Here is a 23,604-nt window from a genome sequence, read left to right on the forward strand (position 1 = left end):
TGACAAAACACAAACTTTGAAGCTATAGGCAGTCAAAGACCAGTCCACAAGCAACCGAAAATACGTCTGATCTGTCGGGCAGCTCAAGACGCACTGTTGACAGATTACTTACTTTATGTATTGGCAATGCTTTAATATAAAATGAGACGCATCTGCATAATATAATTGACTTTTGATCGAAATGGACGTAACTTTATTTCTTCGATTATGTACTAACGAAATTTCCTCTCATGTGTTGTCTAGTTGATCATCATTGGAGATATTTCAATCAAACACTTAGTTGAAACGTTCAATATCGAATAAAATGAATGCAAATATTAAATGAAACAGCATATTAGGCCGACACAACTTTTGAATAGTTTTCATGTCCAAGATTATCGAAGTTAGCCAATCGCGGGCAACACACGGGCGATCAAATATGCTATGATATGCTATGCTATGCCCAAGATTATCGAAGTTAACCAAGAAGAAAAAAAATGTATAACGCTGAGAAGAAAACAAAACAATAATGAAAATTTTTATGCAAGCTTTGAAATCTGGTTTGCTGAAATGATGTACATCTCTACAAAATATTGGCTTGCGCGTAAAAAATAAAGAAAGATAATGTGTTTGAAAGTAGCTACACCATTTCAGTTTTAAACATTTCAGTCTAATTAAATTCAAAAAATCAAACGTTTCCAAAATCATTCATCAAATAATTCGTATCAATATCAATATTGGTTAAAGTTCGATTGTCTAATAATTTAAAAATAGAAATTGCGTGGTCTATCAACTCCAAAACACACAACATGCAATTAAAAACAATTTTCTAATAAATTCTAAACGTTTGAAAGTTCAAAAAAGTTTTGTCAATACTCATATGTTACGTTTTTTTTTTTTTTTTCAATAGCTAAATGATTGTAAATGTTAGTCTGCAGCAATAAAAAAACGAAAATTAGTAAAACCCAATGAACATGAGAAGGCTTGTCAGAGATATCACCAACAAATATTAACTGCCATCAGTCAGCTTCTGAGTCTGCAACATGATCAAATTAATATCTATTCGATCGACAATAAACTCAACGTAATTAACTGCTCTTCGGTAATCCAACAAAAATTGTCTTAGGCACAAGCATAGCATCAATTAACCTTCACTTCAGTTGTACCTTAACCAAATGCCCTTAGGATAGCTTTGTACCTTCAGTAACCGTGAATACGTAATTGAAACGAACTTCAAAACAAAAAGATCGTGAGAACATTTTATATAAAGAGCTCTTGGAGAGTTGGTTTTACTGATTTACTGTGAGATCTTCTTTATCTGCACATTTCAAGTTCACCCCTTCCGGATAAAATAAAAACCTTATTTAATTTCGTTGGCAGTGAGCAATTTTTTGTTATACAATCGAGTTGTGTCTTTCTCATAAATACATTTAATTCAATATTGTTATGATTCAAAAATAATACTTTCACTTATATTTCTTAAAAAAGTAGTTTAAAATCGGTTTTGCCTGTTAGTGATACAATTAAAACCCCAATTATTAGTTTTCTTGGTGACGTAGGACAAATTAAAACTGAACATATTAACCTATTCCCGGCGGGTAATGCCGTATGGCATCACTTTATGTCTAAACTTGGTTTACAGCTGGACAATTATACTTGATATTTTGATGAAACTATTCAATAAGGTTAGAGAACAGATCGATCTGCGAAAAAAATTTAGGGTTTGTGTCAATTGTACATGTAGTTGCTGAGTAATAAGAGTTTGAAGGTCATTTTTCGAGGTAAAATTTAATTACTCTCCCCGGGAATGGGTAAACGACGGATTTCGCTCCAACTCGACCGACCAACCGACTCAGAATTCTATTGAACTTTACGAGTGTGTGAGCCATACTAAACTAAGCAACTTGGCATACTTCATTTTTTTTAAATTTCTAGGTAAATATCATTTGGCTAAGCTTTTATAAACTTTTTTATAAATCGATATATACAAATATTGACAAGCAATACAGTCATCCCAGTATTATGGGCCAACCACTATTATGGGCCAATGGACTTTGTATTAGTTTCTAACGTATGTCAATAACATTTAATAGTCAAATTTAGGTTTGGTGAACGTTGTTTACGTTCACTCAACTTAAATTTGACTATTAAAAATTATTGAAATATGCTAAAAACCAATACAAAGTGTAGACTGGCCCATAATATTGGTTGGCCCATAATACTGGGAAGACTGTATAGAAAAGTTGTCAACGGGTGACTTTTTGAAAATCTTCTGAATGTTGATTTCAAAATACTGCAAAAGGTCTCACAGAATCGATTTTAAAAACAAAAACTGATTTCAAATATTAACGGTCATCTCAGATTTTTTCAATTGTTTTTTTTTTTAAATACCAATTTAATTGCTTAGAACTCTTATGGAAAAAAAGCTCTGAACCGCTCGCTCACCGTTGCAAACCGACTCATATGAACGGCTCATAGTTCCCTAGTTTTTTGGGAAATCAATGTTTTCAAACCCGATTATATTTTTTGGCTGAGTTTTCGATATTTTGTTGTTTGAACGATAGGGCATAGAAAAAAACACTTTAAGTTATTTTTAGTTAGATGGTTGTAGTGATATTTGATTTTTGGACTTTTTGGTCAGATTGGGTCGTTTAAGACCTGTCATATATTAGCGCAGGCTTCATGGAAATGACATAGTTCTAAGACAAGACGTGACAGCTGGTCACCGTTACATTCAACCAATTTAAACCGGCTGCTCATTGGCTGAATCCGATAACGCAATCGTCACGTAGAAAATACAACGAGGTTACTTTTCACTGTAAAGCAGTGATGCTGGAGAGTAATAATTTAGCTATTATAATTGTTCATAAATAATGATGCAAAAGTATGCAAGGTACATGATATTACCGAGTAATGTATTTCACTGTTATAACTTTAAAAATGCATTGATTAATCGTTTTTTACTATTTCCTGAATCAATACGCGATGAAATATTTATAAAATCTTTCACCATCTTTGGATTCAGAAGACGTTACTCTAAAAATATAGACCTTGAAAATTGAAGAGCTGAGTTGAAACCTACCGTGAGAGACTGAGAAAATCAGGTTTCCATGACAATATGTACTTTGGTGAATTTAAACTGGTTTTTCTCAAAATATTTGCATGCAAAATAAATATTTCATCGCGTATGGATTCAGGAGACCTGACCGCAAAAATGTAGAGCTTAAAATTTGAAGAACGGTTTTGTTGTTTGAATTTTTATAAAAATACGTAGTTTTGTGATTTTGTACTGAAATAATTTAGAAACTCCAAAATTCACTCTTACATACCATATTTCATCCACCTGACATGATCTAATACATGGAGCAATTGATACGTATGAAAATTCCCAGTGTTTTCCCCAAAATGGGGAGGAGTCCAGAGGGGTGGCACCTTTACCAAAACTTAGAGCTTCTATTCCTCTCGAACAAAATTCCTAGCTTTCCCAATTCGGCCGTTCCAGTGCTGAGAACGAGCATTTTCAAAAAACAAGTTCCGTCCCGGGTCTTTACTGGGTAATAAAGCACAAATTGCACTTCTAATTACAGGCACAATTCAACAAAATGCATAAAATAAATGAAAGTATCAGCGCAAATTGCAAACTGTTCATAGCACACTTCATTTCCGACCGTGCAATACTATAAAAAGCAATGTTACTGTCACTTTATTTTTCACCAGTTGCAATCAAGGTTAGTTGTGACCAGAGTGACCAAAACTATAATAAATTAATGATTTAAGTCTTCAAATTAATAATGGATGTCGTATCTAAAATACAGTTAGGTTTCTCTATATTGATGCTATGACTAAAAACGGAACTTACCCCTTCCACCAAGGCTTATTGACGTTTAAATCGAAGAATCCGAAACCCGGAAATGCACCAGAGAAGAAATTAGATTCCGGTGCATTAAAGAGTGTATTGAAATGATGTTGGAACAATGTGCTCGGATCGGATGCAGACGGCTTATACGTTCCCCCAACAGGATGACGTTTGTTTTCCTCAGGGTTGCCATATTTGGTTGGTAACACCTCAACATCTGGTTCTAGAAGTAAATATGGAATGTACAATGGAAGTAAATATGAAATGTACAATGTAAATGTAGTAAATGTATTGTCGTACAATATTGTTTGTCGTTTTTACCTACAGGATGCATAGAAAATAATCCAAACCAAACAAAATAAACTTGAGTCTAAACAATTTTTCTGCTGTGCGGTCACCCACTACACGATTTGGGGCAGCTCGGATATCAACGACGACAGGGGTTCTTGAATATATTACTTCCAATGAGATCAATATATGCAACATAGGGAAGAGGCCCACCTTTTCCAGCGACATAAGAGACGAGGTTCTCGACCTCATTTTCTGCAGCACAAGCATTGTCGAGAAAGTCAACAGTCAACAGATCACCGACACATCATTTTGTTATCTAAGCTAATCCTTCACATAGGGAAAAAATTAGGAACCCGAAGAAGACTAACTGGTTCTTGATGAGGGCCCCTTAGTGAGCTAATGCAGCTAACCAGAGAACAGCTGATGAGATTTATGTCTCGCAATTTGCCTTGATGGAACGAAACGCCCAATAACCTTTGCCCGACAGGGATACATACAGAGTGTTGCTCATCATGTACAACGCTGAGCTACGCAAAGCTAAAAGAAATTGTTGGAACGAGTTGCACCACGACTCCAGAAAGCGATATCCATATACCACACCAATGATCTAGGGTTGTTTAAAAATACGGCAGCTTTACCGTCACACCAACTCAGTGCCAAAAAGCGAGTAGTTGTGATGGTATAGAGCACGCTTATGGCCAAATGAGATTGCTGAGCACTTAGACACGTTCAGGGACATCCGGTTGATGCAGCACCAAGTTCCAAACATCTCCAGTTGCTGTTGTAGCAAGGAAGCGACAGTGTGGTTCTTTATGACGAAGTATAGCTTTAGGTCGTCAGCGTACGATAGCTTGAATCATTTGATAGTGCTGTGAACATAGTTCACATATACAGGCAAAAGTTGTATGGTGCGGATCCACATAAATATTGTGTAAAGTTAGAGCATCTCCTGTGTAATTTCGAAACCAGTACAGCGAATGTGTGTTGTTGATAACACATTTGATGCTCTAACGTATTTTCAATGTATAAGACAGCTCGAAATCATTACACGTTAACCGGTGCTAGTATCGTAATGATGATTTGTACTGGTGTGGGTAACATTTTTCAGAAGGCTGCTATCGTTATTCCTTTATGAGGCCGTGGAAGCTACACAAGAAATCGACCTAAACTTCAGTAAATCGTATTCCTTACAGAAGGAACAACACATCTGTACATTTGTTAAAAATTCACTATTGATTCAATTGAAAAAATTGGTGGCAATATAGTTGCCACTGCCCGTTAACCCCGAAAACATTGGTGGCAATATAGTTGCCACTGCCCGTTAACCGCACAATGTTGGTGGCAATATAGTTGCCATAGCCAGTTAACCGCATAAACGTTGGTGGTTATATAGTTACCACTGCCCGTTAACCCCAAAAACGATGGAAGCAATTTTTTGCAGTTGCTTTGTAAGCATGCTTTTTTGTAATTATAAAAAATGGAACATCATAGTAATTAAAATGTACCAGTAGGGCTTCATTTATTTTGCATGGGAGATATCGAAATAAAAAATTATTGTGGTATCCTGAAAAAAAATAGGAAGAATATGAAATTTGTCGTCCAATACACCATGATTTTAACAAAAATGCTGCATAATTTAACACAGTAGGTCCTAAATAAAAAGTTTCTGGTGAAGTTTTTGGGGTGTTGGATTTTCACCAAATTAAAAATGAATTTCCTAAAGACTTTTTAAAATCGCGGTTTGTTTACATAATAATGAACCCAAAATGAATATTGTACACTTCTAGCAATCCTAGAAAAAACTGAAGTGTATATTTTATATACACATATAATATATTTTGTTGGTGGCAATATAGTTACCACTGCCTTATAAAGGGTTGAAGCAGTGCGACCAGTAATCAATATTGATGATTTTGGTACTGACTAGATTAATGCAAATATTAACTGATCGATTCACTTTCATAATTCCGGTCATTCAAAAACATCATCGAACCAATAACAATTAAAACATCAGGTTTGTTCAAAACATTTTGCATTTAACGATGATTCTGGTTTTGTTCATACGCATTCAGTTTCACGATACCGGCACCAGCGTCAGTAAATCCTGTTGCAACAAGGCTTGCTATTGGCTGTTTCGTTTCTGACGATGATGAGGGAAGCATGAGCCTTTTATACGCGCCGGCTCGCACAAGTAACCGACTGTTTTTTGAGCGCCCCAAAACTGGCTGTTCGCCCGAAACCGAAGTTTAGCAAAACATGACGATTTTTGTGTGTATGATAAATATTCTGATCATACATATTCTGATATACATATTTCGATCTCTGCCAATGTATTCATTGCACAACTGTTGCGTTATGGCTTCAACACATTTGTTGTGCTAATTTCAGAGCAATGAATGCGCATTTTGAGAGAACACATCGGATGATTAAAGCTTGAACTTTTACATGTAGCAGGAAAAAGAAAGGGCCGAGATGGCATCCTTGAGGGACTCCAGACGAGACAGCAATTGGCGATGAGACAAGATCACCGATCTTCACCGACATATTCTAGCCGATGAGGTAAGAACGTGGCCGGGCTAGCAAGTTAATGTTGATGAATATTCGGTCAAACTTCGCCAGTGCAATTTCGTGGTTCATCTTATCAAAAGTTGCTGAGAGATCAGTATAGATAGCGTCTTTCTGATGTCCATTTTCTATCTCTCGTATGATAAACGACGTGAAGGTGGCTAAATTCGTCGTAGTTGACCTTTTAGGCATAAAGCCATGCTGTTTCGGCGAAATGCAATGCGAGTACCTTTGGAATAATGTTTCAAGAACAATAATTTCAAAAAGATTAGAGGTAGCACTTAAAGCAGCTATACCGCGATAGGGTGAAACCGTTCGCTTGCATCCTTTTTTGGAAACGGGAGAAACAACAGAATCTTACCAAGAAGTAGGAAAAACAGCAGATGATAGAGACAGATTGAATACAGTTGTTAGCGGTATTGCGAGAGGTTCGAGGCAACGTTTCAAGACTAACGAAGGAATTCCGTCTGGGCCGCAACCTGTAGAGGATTTGAGCTGTTTTCCAGCCTTAGTCACCATATCACTAGTGATTGACATTTGTATGTTGGGGGCAGAAGTTCTAGGTATATTACTAGCGAAGCGGCGGTCATGATTTCTCCGGTGCTAAGGATCTCACTAGTAAAAACGCTGCTAAACTGAGAATAGAAGAGGTTTGCAACACCAGGGATTGAATCCGCTTCGTATGTACCATTGGCCATGCACGAGGGCAATCCAGTTTCTTTCCTTTGCTCGTTAACATGATACCAGAAGTTTTTTGGGTTGCACTTAAGGCGTTCCTGAAGTGGATTAAGATGAGAGCTGTACAAGTGTTCACTCAGCTCTCTGTATTCAATGTTCGCGTGGAAGTAACGAGCTTTGGTTTGGTCCGTGCAGTTTTTGCTATGTAATCTGAGTGCGGATCTTTTCCTTCTCTTCAGTAACCTTAATTGCGAATTAGACCAGGCAGATTTTACAGGCTTCCGGCAATGTTTACGTGGCACAAATTGATCGATGGCATACAACAGGATGCTAGACAAAGTAGATGCCGCGCAATCAGCATCAAGATCACGGAATGTCTCCTCCCAATAGATACTTGCAAGGAACGCGAACGAACATGGAAGAAAACTTTTGGACAAAATTCCAAATAAAACTTCGTTAATGAATTTGATGCACCCTGCACTGCTTGGTACACCTCATTTCAATAGACCAACTGGTGCCGAGACATTAGAAATTATGTAAAATAATATAATTACCAATTTTCGGCACAAATCGTTGCAATCTTCAATTGTTACGCTAAGATCAGTTTATGGTCAATAAGTTCGTAATTAATTTAGTTGTAAGTTTACTTCCCTTTTCTTGGTATGTAGGTTTAAATCTCTATGAATTAAAAAAAAGGAAAATCGCTAAAGTATCAAAATACACCGCTCTCTTGTTATTGAATGCGCCAGCGACAATAGATCATTGCACACGAAAAATAACCTCACTTTTCTGACACTTCCCACGGGTTTGTTTACAAGATGTTCCATTCATTTTTTATGCGATGGGAGTAAAAATGAATGATTCGAGTGCGAAAAAGATGGAAAAACTCTCCGCCTATGCGAATCAATTACTGTGATCTTTTAGTTTATTCTTGGAAACGCAAATTTTAACAAGACACTTCCGCATTTTTATTCGAGCCGAAATTTTTACTATGTAAACAAACCCGCGACAACTGTCAAATCTCTTTCTTCTTCTTGTTTTGTGACGTCATCGTGCAATGATCTATACATTCTATGCTTCAATCAGTACAGCTCTCCTGAATATTCTCCTCTCCTGAGTATGAAGAGTTTATAACACTACAACGAGCTAAATCCAGAGCATAATCTAGAACAGAGAGATCACAGTTACCGTGGAATGGGGTGAAATTGATCAGTGAGCACAATAGGGTCATTTTTTCGATGCTGCATGTAGCTAGGAAGAGGATGAGCAAAAAAAAGGCTTGTTCTGTATATTGGAACTAGTTACCAGCAGTGTATTATTTACACCCAACAGAAACGAGGAAGATTTTGTTACTCTATTGTAACATTTTATTACTTTTTGTGTTCTATGACCCGCATTATGCACAAAGTGTAATAAAATTTATGACGGCTACACGCTTGTATGTGTTTCTGGCGGCGAACATACAACCAAGAACCGCAATGCATGTGTATCAATGAGCATAAAAGAGAGGTCAGGAGGAGAGTGAATTTTCCAAGAATTAGTAAATGCTTCAAATGTAAACAACTAGACGAACTCAATGGGAAACCCAAATAGCTACGTCACTATTTGGCATCAACTATTGGCAGAGGGGGGCGAGCAGAGGGGCGCGTGCAAGTGTTGGTAAGTGTCCTCCTCACCTCTCTTTTATACTCTTTGCATGTGTATCAAAATTTCACTCGCTGCATTTGTATTAATGCAACGATCAGGTTCATTTCTGTCTCCTTTATTCACTCATAATCAGAATCTTAACCGTCAACCTCAAATGTCTAATTAAAAACACTTTCGTTTCGTTCCCCAGTGTTTACTTGAAATGGAAATATGCGTGCCATTGGCATCCCTATACCGAGTAACAGTGAATGACAATGAACTCATGTCCTGGGCTCAAACTCATTTGTGCCCACTGTCAGCTGTCAGATAAAGGTGTATAAAAAGTGGCGATGATATGCTATCTCGTTTACATATACGTTGAGATGTTCGCCCTTGAAACATGGCGCGATGCCATTGGGCTGAAAATATGTAATACCATGTGCTCAGAGTTGCCGAAGTTGCGAATGTTGTTCTAGACGGGCACAAGTTTGGTATCTTCAAACAGGTCCTAATGAGTTTCCATGAACCAATGAGTGTGTGTTTTAGATAGCTTGCAAGAGAGCGAATGTTTGTGTTTTTCTCTAACGTAGTTTACAGATCGTGATGTGATTTCAAGACGCATTTAAAGTCTTTGAAATTATCAATGTTTGCATACTGCATGACGGAGAAAAATGCTGCTTGGCAGCTCGTCATATTTTTTCTGTACTCCGTATGCATTCATTAGCGAACTAAAACACGCACCCCAGAGAAATTGGAGATAGCAAAAACTAGTAAGGGGCCGTTCAATAATTACGTAAGCAAATAGAGGGGAGGGGAGGTGGTGTGCAATTTTCTTACGCTATCTTACATGGGAGGGAGGGTGATGAATTGATTATCTGACGTAAAAAAAACATTGTTAATGCAGGTGTTCAAATAACTATGTTCATGAAAACGTGAACGGTAAAATTCATGAAAAGGAAATTAGGGGCCATCCACATACCACGTGGACAGATTTAGGAAACCCCCCATGTGTAATGTCCACGGTCCATATAAAATTTTTAAAATTTATATGAGCAGTTGTCCACGGGGGGTAGGGGGGGGGGGGGGGGTTCCAAATCGTTTGAAATCTGTCCACGTATGTGGTATGTGGATAGCCCCTTACAGAATTACTCGAATAAAGGACAAAAGAGGAAACGAAGTACTGTGCTTGCTTCATAATGATAAAACTTAAATAAAAATATATACGCTGGGAGGGGGGTATCAAAAAATCTTACGATGTATTACAAGGAAGGGAGAGGGGTTTGAAAAAGAGAAAAAATATGCTTACATAATTATTGAACGGCCCCTAAGGCCTGAAACATGCTGAACGCCAACGCGAACGAATGGACGAGATTCTTGCCGTAGGTTTGAACAGCTCTACTTACGGCTGTTCATTAACCTACGGCAAGAATCTCGCCCGATCGCTAGCGTTGGCGTTCGGCATGTTTCAGGCCTAACATGTGCAACACATGCGATGGTGTGTGATTTTTCTTGACTGGAGATGGAAAGGGAGCATTTTTCGACAGAGAAAATTTTGCATGTGGTTGAAACGACCATTATTAGATGGTCGTACTCAAAATATGTGATAGTGTATGTTTTTACATGACTGGGGAAGAACTTTATTGCCTTTTCAGCAACAGATTTGTTATCCTAAGGGCAATTTTGCGCTGTTGCTTTTAAAGTGATAAGGAAAAGTTTTGCGTGTATGATTAAACTCATTATTTCCAATAGAAATGAAAGTTTCATATACACTGATTTTTTTTCACGCACATTTCGTAAACATAGAATTCGTAGATAGTAAAGCACTTTTGTTGATTGTATAGAACATTCATATTGCAAGTTATCGAATAGATTTGCAACATTATGCATAATTTGTACAATTCACTAATGTACTTTCGTACGAACGTGGATACCAACAAGTAATTACTTGAACAAAATGTTGAGTTCTGTTATTTTTGATTTCGTAAAATGTGTTATTGCACATGCTTACAATTTTTCGTACTATTTAGATAATGTAGCGTTTTTTTTTTGCTATGGGGATTTGTTAGTAGCTCAAGTGTTTATAATGATTTTTGGTAAATAATAAGTTTGTGTGGCCAATCACAAATGGTGACTTCTCAACACTGCTAGAAATATGTAATTTTAATTGTTAAGATTTGTTTACCTTCGCAATTCGGATAATCATTCGCAGGGATTTAAACCTACTTGTCAAAAAAGAGAAATAAACTTACAACAAACTGAATTGTTAACTTATCGGTACACTATGCAGCGTTTGTTTGTACGATTAATTCGCGTTCATTTTCAAAACCTTTCGTTACGTATACGAATAGAAATCTGTAACAATTTTGACTGTTCTGACGATAGTACCTTCATGTTTATTACGCACTGATTTCTTTGCAAAAAACAACAAAAGGTTTTGTATGTAAAACAAACGTTTTCGTGGAATAAATTAAAATATATTTTTACGTTCATAAACTAGCAGAAGGGCTTTAGCAGGAGCTGCTTTATGTGTCACGAAAACTAACCACCAAGACTATGAAGAAACCTACTAGGATGTCAAAACAAAGGCCGTCGCACAATAGTGTGTAGGGTGGCACATTGCTACTTACTACGAAAGTCACTTCATGGTGAATTAGGGGAAAGTAGGTAGAGACGGACACCCTAAGGTTTAACCTTAATAATTACTCAGGTATTGCTATTTAGATCGCATTAGTCATACAAATTGATACTTAAGATCACTTGCTGTCATAATTATTTTCGGTATTAGTGAATTTCTTCCAAGTTTTATGTGTTTTGGGTCTTCAAAACTATGATTACAAATTGCTGTTTTCTTGACATGGTTGGAAAAGACGGACACCTGGGGTGGGTAAGATGGACACTACGATGGAAAAGGTGGACATTTACTAAAGAGATGTAGTATGTTACGTATTCTTTTGATTTATGTGTTAAGTGATGGCCATACACTACTCTACGTTATTAGAGTCCATCAATACATCACGTGAACAGTTTGGTAGGGTGGGTTAGGATGAAGGCAAAAAATCACGGCCTATATGGCCTTTTCTTGCTGCTAAGCGATTAATATCTGCTGGTTTCTCTCGCGGGTGTACTTTATTAACATCTGTAGTACACAACCGATATTACATGTGAAAATTTTTGGAAAATCCGTATGTCCATCTTTTCCTACCTTGGTGTGTCCATCTTGCCCGACCTGGCTGTATATTTTTAAAACGATCGTAGCTCTCTATCGGAACATCGAAAATCTGCTGGATTTTCACTAGAAAACCGAGGAAAGACTAATTAAACACTTTACCATCGGGAACAAATGAAAACACATAAGTTTCACGAGTTTTCCACTATTTTCCGTGGAATGAAAATTACATCAAATAGCGCGTTCACGAAAATATTCTTTGTTTTACTTACAAATTTGACAGTTTGCTTACTGAAAACCGACAATGCATCTCAAAAGTATTAACACACTACAAAGAAGGTATTCGCATCACTTAACTATCATAAAACGTTCTAGTTTGTGAAATATTAAGAGTATCCATCTTACCCGCAGTGTCCGCCTTTGCCTACTTTCCCTTATATATATTTCACTCTCACTCTCACGTTCACTTCACTTTTTTAAAACCTAAACCCGATTCCACCTAAAGTGAGATTGACATTGACATTGAAGTGAAATTGAGAATAGGACAAATAAAAATTTTTCTATAACCCCAAATCTCGACGTTTTCTACATTTTTAAAACATTTGGCATCAGAAAAAAAATCGATATCGACAATTCATGAACTACTACCTGTGTATTTTTTCTTCGTCGGTCAAAATGTTGAAACTTTGGCCGCTTTGAGGTATGGCTTGAATTCTAATTCGTTTTGGTACGAAAAATAAATCAATGCACAGAACAATTGCGGAGCTAGCAATCCTACTGAAACTAACACTCGCCCGAGCCGAGACTCGAACCTACGACGACTGGCTTGTTAGACCAGCATCGAGACCAACTGAGAGATCAAGATGCGCTATTGGCACTTAAAAGTGTATTTAAATCAGTTTGAGCATGTAGCGCAGCACTACAGGAGCCATCCCGGCAGAACCAAGTTCTGTTGTACTAGGTATGTGGACACTGTGGTTTCAAGAACAAAAAAACGCTGACTGAAGACACAGCAATTCAATTAACCTGACCTATTTCTGGGAACCTCTAAATCCGCTGTCAAGCGCGATTGAAAATGCTAGAAATAGCTAACCGATAGATGGTTGCAGACAAGCTGAACAGTTTATGTCTCCAAAATCGGCTATAACCAAGAGAGCAGAATCGCGCCAAATAACCTATGGTCGAATATCGCCCATTTTTGATTTGAATGAAACTTTGCACACGTATTTGGCTTAGCAAACTGAGCATTTTTCACAGATGGAGAGATTTTTTACACCCATGAGTTATATTCTAAAAGGGCGTATGCTTTTCGGCATAGGTTTTATTCGAAACATTGTAGCCCAGAAACCGTTGATTGTATAGAAAAACTGTCTGAGAATGAGTTGTAGGGAATTAAAAATGCATTATAAAAAATATACACTGAAAAAATTTTTTTTCTGACCAAAAAAAATCTAAACATATAAAAATGCAGCTCTGTCTGTCTGTCTGTCTGTCTGTCTGTCTATCTGTCTGTCTGTCTGTCTGTCTATCTGTCTGTCTGTCTGTCTGATTCATATAGGCTTGGAAACTACTGAACCGATCGGCGTGAAATTTTGTATATAGAGGTTTTAGGGCCCGGGAGAGGTGACTAAGATAGTTCGAGACTCCTCCCCCTTCTGCAAGGGAGGGGTCCCATACAAATGAAACACAAATTTCTGCACATCTCGAAAACTAACCAAGCAAATGGAACCAAATTTGACATGTGGATGTTTTTAGGAGTAACAAATATGTCCATGTTAATTTGACACCCTTCCCTCTTCTGGAAGGGAGGGGTCCCATACAAATGAAACACAAATTTCTGCACATCTCGAAAACTAACCAAGCAAATAGAACCAAATTTGGCAAGTGGATGTTTTTAGGAGTAACAAATATGTCCATGTTGGTTCGACACCCTTCCCTTTTCTGGGAGGGAGGGGTCCCATACAAATGAAACACAAATTTCTGCACATCTCGAGAACTAACCAAGTAAATAGAACCAAATTTGGTAGGTAGATGTTTTTAAGGGTAACAAATATATCCATAATGGTTTGACACCCCTCCCTCTTCTACAAGGGAGGGGTCCCATACAAATGAAATACGAATTTCGCACAGCTCGAGAACCAACCAACCAAATACAACCAAATTTGGTATGTGAATGTTTTTAGAGGTAACAAGTATGTCCATAGTGGTTCGACTCCCCTCCCTCTTCTGTGAGGGAGGAGTTCATAACAAATGAAACACAAATTTCTGCTTATCTCGAGAACTAACCAACTAAATGGAACCAAGTTTGGCAGGTGATTGTTTTTAGGGGTAACAAACATGTCCATAATGTTTCGACACCCTTCCTTCTTCTGGCATGTCTCCAAATACCATTTCGAAATCCAAGATGGCGACTTCCCGTTCCTGAAAAATAGCGGCAAATGACCTTATACCACCAAACATGGGTATTTCCGGAATTGTTATGGTGCACTGAAGCCACAAATCGACCTCAGACAACATTTCGAATTGTGAGATGGTGACTTCCGGTGTCTGGAAAACAGCAGAAAATGACCAAATAACACCCAATTTGAGTGTTTCTTCAACCAGATTGACTCTAAGAGGCCAAAAATTGTCTCCTAATGCCAATGTGAAATCCAAGATGGCGACTTCCGGTTTCTGAAAATCAGCGGCAAATGACCAAATACCACCCAATATGGGTATTTCTGGGGTTGTTATGATACACTGAAGCCTTAAATCGACCTCAAACAACAATTTGGATTGTTAGATGGCGACTTCCGGTGTCTGGAAAATAGCCGAAAATGACCAAATACCACCCAATATAAATGTTTCTTCAACTAGATTGACGCTCAGAGGCCAAAAATTGTCTCCTAATGCCATTCTGAAAGCCAAGATGGCGACTTCCGGTTTGTGAAAAACAGCGGCAAATGACCAAATACCTCCCAATTTGGGTATTTCCGGGATTGTTATGATGCACTGAAGCCACAAATCGACCTCAGACAACATTTCGAATTGTAAGATGGTAACTTCCGGTGTCTGGAAAACAGCCGAAAATGATCAAATACCACTCAATATGAGCGTTTCTTTAATCAGATTGACACGGAGGCCGGAAATTGTTCCCAAATGCCATTTTGAAATCCAAAATGGCGACTTCCGGTTTCCGAAAAACAGCGGCAAATGACTAAATACCACCTAATATGGGTATTTCGGGAATTGTTATGACGCACTGAAGCCACAAATCGACCGCAGACAACATTTCGAATTATAAGATGGCGATTTCCGGTGTCTGTAAAACAGCCGAAAATGACCAAATAACAGCCAATATGGGTGTTTCTCAAACCAGAATGACGCTCAGGGGCCAGAAATTGTATCCAAATGCCATTTTTAAATCCAAGATGGCGACTTACGGTTCCGGATCACCGGATCCAGAGAGGAACTATATATTGACCTTAGACAACAGTTTGAATTGAAACTTCTGGCAACTTCTGGAAAACATCCGCAAATAACCGAATACTACTGTATATGGATAAGTCCGTAAACAAAATGATGTAAAGAAGCCAAGCATTGACCCTGGACACCATTTTGAATCAGAAGATGACCACTTTCAGTTTCTGGAAAACAACGAAAATAACTGAAATGCACCCAATATATATCCGGAATAAAGGTCATGTACAAAAGCCAAAAGTTGAGGATGTTGCCATTCCGATAAAACCAATTATTTTTAAACGATATAATCCAATCGCAAGGAATCAATAAATTTGAAATGTTTAAAATTATTAAATTAAACACTAAAATAGGCGGGACGAAGTTTTCCGGGTCAGCTAGTTAAAAATAAACATTAAGATTCAAAAAAAAAAGAGTTGAGTTTTTTTTTTCAATTTTTTTAAAGAAAATTAAAGTTAATACCCAACTTTAAAAAAAAGTCTATGATGGAGGAATGAAAAATAATTTTTTAGATTATTTTTTTCATAAAAAATCTAATTCAAACATTTTTCAAAATATTTGTATTCTGATAATTTTAAAAGATGCAGAGAGTCAGGCACAGTCGGCTTTCGCTCGTAAATGTAAAATAACCAAACCATCGCCGCTCAGCTCACAGAAAGAAGAGCATAGCCAAACGACACTCGCGTATCAAAGAGATGCACACTGTCAACCGTTTAGCGATGTTACCCAACGTGCGTAATTCTCATTTCTAGAAAAAATGTCAAAATACGTTTGAGGAAAATAACGTCGTGATGGCGATACTCATTTGACATGTTTGTCTTTTTAGTTTTCAAAAAACCGAAAAAAAAATTTATTGCATTATCTCAAAATACAACATCTGGAGAGCATTTTCACAAATTTTCCTGGAGATCTGAGCAATAGGAAGAAAGTTAGAGCGATTTGTAGCGCGCCTCGCCACGGCCGCATGAGCTAAACTTGAAACTTTACACGCGATTATCTCGAAATAGTGTTTTCCGAAAAATGACTTTGCCTTGATCCTGATTGCGGGAAAACTACTGAACCGATTTCTTTCATCTTTTTTTTTAATTCTCGTTATTAAATTCACTGGTCCTTGAACGATCGCTTTTTGAAGCATAGAGTTACATTTTGCCACAAAAAAAATTGAATGCAATTTTTAGCGCTCAAAACGTGTGTTTTTGGGAAAAACGTTCCCGTTTGCACTAAAAACAAAATACTCATAAAAGCGATCGTTCGACACATCACGCTTCTAAACTCATGAAATAATATGAGTTTTCTGATTTCGGTTGACCCGCTGAGTCTCTATCAGGATCACCGCAAGCCTCTGCAAAAAATAGCGTTTCGGGGAAACGGCCATTACTCCAGTAGAAATTGGTATATCTCAAAATCAAACGTATTTATTTGTTGTTGATAAACTGTACTTTCAGAAAAATACCACTTTGATGCAATGAAAATGGTGCTATGCACTTAAAAATAAATTCAAACTTCCCTCATTTTTCTCGACCAAAGAGGTATATAACCCCTTAAGGTGAAACGGGACGTGGTTGCGATCAACTCGAATTTTGCAATCTAATTTTTTCTTGATTTATGAAGACGACGTACATGAAACTTTAGCGGGGGCCTAGTGTGGTTGGTAACACGCTTTGAGTGCTGTTTATTTAGTGGAAGCCGAATTTTTTACGCTCAAACTACAAAAGTAAAAAGAACTCTAACCTCAAAATTGTATAGGAAAAGACCACTATCCCGTTTCACCTTAAGAATGTATTCAGACAGCGAGACTTGGTAGCGTCAGAGGATGAAGAAGACGATTATCGCAGTGAAAAGTGGTTCTACCGTGACCATTTCGAAGCCTGCAGAGAGTCATTTTGAATCAAAAAGCTCTTGATAGTTGACATTCTGAAGGCTCGGTTTTCGAGATATATTGATTTTAAGCTCGAAAAATTAGTAAAATTTAAGAAAATATACGTTTTTCTTAAATTGTCCATGGTTCTCCAGTAAAAATCATACGTTCATTGGAATGCTTGATCAAAAATATACAATTCATTCTTTGACAACAAAACGATTGGATAAATAACTCAGGCGCTGTACCTTAGCTTACCTACACGTTCCCCCTTGTCGAATGTTTTTACCTACTTGTTTACTATAACTGTTTATAACGTACGCTACCAATAACTACTTATCTATAATATCTGTTTTCGTATAAAAATACGATTGCATGTTCTCCAGAAGTGTTAGTAACAGTTTGCATTTTAGGAAGATAAATAAAGTGAAAATGGAATACGCCAAGCCCAAGTGCTGTAAACCCTTTCCTGATCGTCGATGCTCATCAAGCTTACTCAAATAAAACGAAAACGTTATTGCAAAAATAAAAATATTGAAAAGTCAAGCTCATTTTAATACGTCTTTATCAATTTGTGATTCGTGTAGATTATATTGTATCAAAGTGAAAGATGATTTTGATCTGGAAGAGCATCCACACAATTCATTTATGGAACCATCAACATCAGGATGTGAAAGAAACAGTCCACCGACGGAGTTGCAACCATCTGCATCTGTATATCTGCATCTGTATATGAATTGGCGGAGATACCATCTACTACAACAATCGTATCATCATATTCTCAAGAAAGCATTCAAAAAGCATACTCCAGAGCACAGAAAATTGAAATATTCAATGAAGGCCTAGCTGGAATCAACGTTATTCACTGGCAAAGCTCAATCAGGAAAAATATCCTAAAAAAAGTATCTGAACATTACTGACGGTAGAAAAACATTTTCGATTTTGATGCTGAAGATGACCTGGATTTATTGAAACGTAAACCTAGAGACTTCGACGAGATGATTTTTAAGTTAAAAGAAAAATTTACTGCTCGAGGGGAGATAAAGTAAGATTACTTTCGGTTCTACCGAAATCTTGGAACCAACAAACGATAACAGAACAGTTTGAAAAGTAGGAGGGTGGTATTCAAGACACGACCGCATGACGTTGACTACCGTATTCTTAAAAAAAAAAAAATATATTCCATTGAAGCAAATAGTAGAGGGAATTGCAACGCTTCTATTACAAAACTTCTGTAACAAAATTTCGAGGCTCCAAAAGGTACCAGTTTCCGATTATTCTCGTCCAGAATTCCAGCCATTTTAGTATTTTGCAGTAGCCATTTATTACTAACAGCCACCAGCATAACGGGTGAAACCGGCACGAGATGACCGGTACTATTTTGTCTTTCCTCCTTTCAGCTGCTATCACCTAGCGCTGTCGTGAAATTAACATCAACATAAACATGCATTTTTGCAAGGTTTTTTTCCGCTAGCAACAGCAGTTGTAAAACATAAAATTCAACTAACCGCTTCTATTATAAAACTGCGAGGCACCAAAAGGTGCCAGTTGCCGATTTCTTGTTTACTGGTTTCCGTCCAGAATTCCAGCCATTTTAGTACTTTGCAGTAGCCACCAGCATCACGGGTCAAACCGGCACGAGATGACCGGTACTATTTTGTTTTTCCTCCGTTTAGCTGCTAACACCGAGCGTCCGTATGTATCCGGTACGGTTTAATAATGAAACTGATGGGGTGAAATGTTCGAACGATACGTTTTATACCAAGGCTTCGTCAGATAAATAGAAAGAGGGATGGGCTACATAGATGATGGAATGGTAGAGACAAATGTTTCTTGAAAGCTGCGCCGGCCGCTGTCATAATATTAACACCAACACAAACATGCATTTTTGCAAGGTTTTTTCCGCAAGCAGCAGCATTTGGTAAAACAGAAAATTCAATTAGCCGCTTCTGTACCAAAATTTCGAGGCACCAAAAGGTGCCAGTTGCCGATTATAGTTTCCTGGTTAGTCCGTCCAGAATTCCAGCCATTTAAGTGTTTTGCAGTAGCCATTTACTACTAAAGCCACCAGCATTACGGGTGAAACCGGCACGAGATGACCGGTACTATTTTGTATTTCCTCCTTTCAGCTGCTATCACCTAGCGTCCGCATGTCACTGGTGCGGTTTTGGAATCAGAATGATGGGGCGCCGGCCGCTGTCGTAAAATTTACACCAACAAAAAGATGCATATTTGCAAGGTTTTTTTTTCCGCTAGCAGCAGCATAAACATCGGAAACAGAAAGTGACAACAACAATAACAACAAAGTCAGATCGATTGTATCCGTTAGTGTCGACTGTGCTTGGGAAGAGAGGTAGTGATTGGCTGCGCGGTATGATTTAGACAATCGATATTAATTACCAATTTTTCAATAGTGTATCTCAAACAATAGTTTGTTTTTGTTACATAAATTTAACCGTAAAAGAATTTCTGATCGATTGATGCCAAAACCTCGAAAACCTGATTATAGATGACTGCAAAATGAGCGCTCAAAACCTGACCACTTTTCTCTGGTTTTCCCTGGTTGAATTACTAGATTTTCAAATTCAGGGGCCTAACTTCGATATAGACGTTAGTCAACGTCAAAAAACGGAATACATTGTGAAACAGGCTCGGCGCATATCAGAGGATAGTGGAATATCGGCTGTTCCTGACGTGAGGCTTGGAAGTAAAAAACGAGGTATTGCAGTTTTATGACAGTGTGATTTCTCAGAAAACTATTCATTTGTTCTTCAAGATGCCGCTCAAAGTAATTATTGGAATGATAGTCAAGCCATCATTCATCCCTTCGTTGTTCACTATTCAGAATCCGGAACACTTAAGAATATCAGCTTCATCATAATATCGGAAGTACTTCATCATGATACTGTTGCGGTTCAGGTGTTCATTGCCAAATTAATGAGTTTTTCAAAAACAAAAATACAGTTGAAAAATAATAATAATATAAAATATAAATAGAAAAAACTTTGCAAGTTCAAAACAAAATATAACGTTGATGCAGTGGCATTTTTTTGCAACTTCTCATGGTGAAGGCCCATGCGATGCAATTGGTGGCACATTGAAACGAAATATATATCACTTAAAAAATTTTAACTCTTGTCTTGAGAACCGTTCGCCCAATAGTCTTGTTGTCAAAGAATGAATTGTATATTTTAATCAAGCATTCCAATGAACGTATGGTTTTAGAACTACCAAAAGTTTTTTGATTCAAAATGACTCTCTGCATCTTTTAAAATCATCAGAATACAAATATTTTGAAGAATGTTTGAATTAGAATTTTTATGAAAGAATTGATCTACCATAAAAAAAAATATTTTTCATTTTTCCATCCTGGACTTTGTTTAAACTTCAATTAACGCATTAACTTCAAGTTTCTTAAAAAAAATTGGAAAAAATTCAACTCTTTTTTTTGATTGAAATTGAATGTTTATTTTTAATTGTTTTTGGTCAAAAAAAAATTTTTTTACAGTGTATATTTTTTATGATGCGTTTTTAATTCCCTACAACTCATTCTCCGACAGTTTTTCTATACAATCAATGGTTTCTGGGCTATAAAGCATACGCCCTTTTAGAAAATAGCTCATGGGTGTAAAAAATATCTCCATCTGTGAAAGTGTGAGTTTTCTGAGCCAAATATGTGTGCAAAGTTTCATTCAAATCAAAAATGTCGATTAAATTTTCGCGTATTTCCAGATCATTTGGCGCGATTCTGCTCAAGAGGCTCCTCGGTCGTAGTGAACTATGCCTCTACACGGGAGTAATTACCAGACACTACCCTGCTCCTTACCACCCAAAGAACGTCGAAATTGTCTTTTGTGATAACCACTGGTAATTTGCTTTTCCAATAACTCCAACTGAAAACTATATCTAGCTTTGCTCAATTTCACATAGAATGTGAAATGTTAGATATAATTTTCAACAAAGACTTTTTGAAAAATCAAATGCAATTTTCAGAACAATGTGATAATGTTTCATTTAACTTCATTGGAGAATTTGTTACGAGATGTATATTTTACCTTAGAACAGATATTTTCTACAACTCTGTCGGAAATATCTTTTCAATCAAACCCACCATTTTCTTAACAAATATTTTATTTATTAGTGCCATTTTTGTATAGCATTGTAGAATCGTGATCTTAAAGTCCCAGAATCCTAAGAAACTATAATTACACGCTTACATAATAATTAAATAGCTCGCTGTCTACTCTATCCTTACTAACCTCCCTTCAATCTTATATTCCTAAAATCCAGTTCATAGTTAATAAACATTCCCTTTGACTCGAAGCTTTAAAAGCAGAACCAATCATTTCTTTTTACAATTTGATGATAATTCTTGAAAAACAATACGCATTTGAGCTCTATTGAATTTAACCATTTTTCTACCTTTGATACCAGTGGTTAGTTGTTAGTGTTCGAGTCTAGCACAAGTAGAAGGAAAGAAAAGATTGTTTGTTAAATAAAAGTCAAATACTGGTAAAACTCTTCTGTCCCCGCCTAACATAAGGCTTGAAAGCCTGATTATTGTTCAATTATTATACAAACAATCTTGCCTGAACAGAAGACACGTGATTTCAGAGACCTGTTTCAGCAGTTGTACTACGTGTACTTTCTTTTTAAACGAAAAGTGCTGGAACTTTCGAAATTATCTCAGACACGCTGCTTGCATTCACTACAATGTAAACAAAGGAACGAATGTATCAACAAAATAATACAAAACAGCCGTATCAAACTTCGATAACCCGTACGCCAAGGTATACCTTACTAACATAGATATGAGAATTATTAATAATTGAAATATGTGAAACTTAATCCTCATCAATAACTACTAGCTCGACATAAAAAAGCAAAGCAAAGCTTTGGTGCTACATTCCGATTCGGAACTTGACCTTCTGTTTACTATACACAGACTTCGCAACCAACTGTTGAGTGTACAGGACAATTGCGGGGCTAGCGCTACGATCCTACTAACACTAACAGTCTCTCCCGAACCGAGACTCGAACCTACGACAACTGGCTTGTTAGGCCAGCATCGTACCTCGAGACCAGCTGGGGAGGCTAGCTCGACATATTGAGTGTGAATATCATTCCACTTGGCTTTCACAAAAACGGCTTTTCACATGCTTGCGATGAAGATAAGACGAAAGATGTTGAAAACAAACCTAAAACTGTATTTCTGATAGTTTTAATTTTTCAATTATGAATATATATATATATATATATATATATATATATATATATATATATATATATATATATATATATATATATATATATATATATATATATATATATATATATACATATATATATATATATATATATATATATAAATATATATATATATATATATATATATATATATATATATATATATATATATATATATATACATATATATATATATATATATATATATATATATATATATATATATATATATATATATATATATATATATATATATATATATATATATATATATATATATATATATATATATATATATATATATTACATATTATAAAAATAAAAAATCTGCTCAATTACCTAATGGCTCACGATCCCTCTCGAGTCCAACGACTGGCGACCCAGGCTGCTGACCGATCGAATCCTGCGGGTTCGACTCGTATTCTAACTCCGGTGTTTCCCTGGAAAACGGTTCATGATGTTCGTTACTAAATGGCCAGACTAAGCCAATGTCACTACCACCTCCCTCGCTGAATGGGTCTCCAAAGTTTTGGAAGCTTTTACGCCAAATATCAAAATCATCATCAAACTGATGTGTTAGTCTAATGGAGTCATCATCTAATAAGCTGCATATAGATTAAGTTAGGATCTTGTTATATACAATCCTCCACAAACATAAATATGAAATTTATCAATTGTAAAGTTATGCAGTGCTATACTATAATCTGCACAGACATACGAGATACATAGCACAATACGGTGCCAACAGTTTTCTATATTAACACATTCAAGCAGATTTAATATTGAAATGACCCGCGCTTCAACCGAGGAAGGACAATTGCGAGATTGGATAATAAATATAACGATGCGGAGCTTGCTTGTTACACCGAACGTTCGGTG

At 36.8% G+C, this 23,604-nt stretch overlaps 1 protein-coding gene across 3 annotated transcripts in view; it reads right to left on the bottom strand.

The window, feature by feature from the left end:
- The window catches only part of LOC129727745 (periostin), a 35,386-nt gene that overhangs the window by 10,999 nt on the left and 783 nt on the right, over window positions 1-23,604 (bottom strand). The window contains exons 2-3 of one of the 3 annotated variants that reach the window (XM_055685872.1): window positions 23,065-23,261; window positions 3,839-4,058 (exon numbers count right to left, since the gene is read on the bottom strand). In XM_055685872.1, the coding sequence (XP_055541847.1) occupies window positions 3,839-4,058; window positions 23,065-23,261 (417 nt within the window). Of the gene's footprint in view, window positions 1-3,838; window positions 4,059-23,064; window positions 23,331-23,604 lie in introns of all 3 variants that reach the window. The other 2 variants (XM_055685871.1, XM_055685873.1) reach the window with 2 other exon arrangements.

This window comes from Wyeomyia smithii, chromosome 3 (genome assembly GCF_029784165.1).
Source record: "Wyeomyia smithii strain HCP4-BCI-WySm-NY-G18 chromosome 3, ASM2978416v1, whole genome shotgun sequence".
In the NCBI taxonomy this organism is placed as follows: domain Eukaryota; kingdom Metazoa; phylum Arthropoda; class Insecta; order Diptera; family Culicidae; genus Wyeomyia; species Wyeomyia smithii.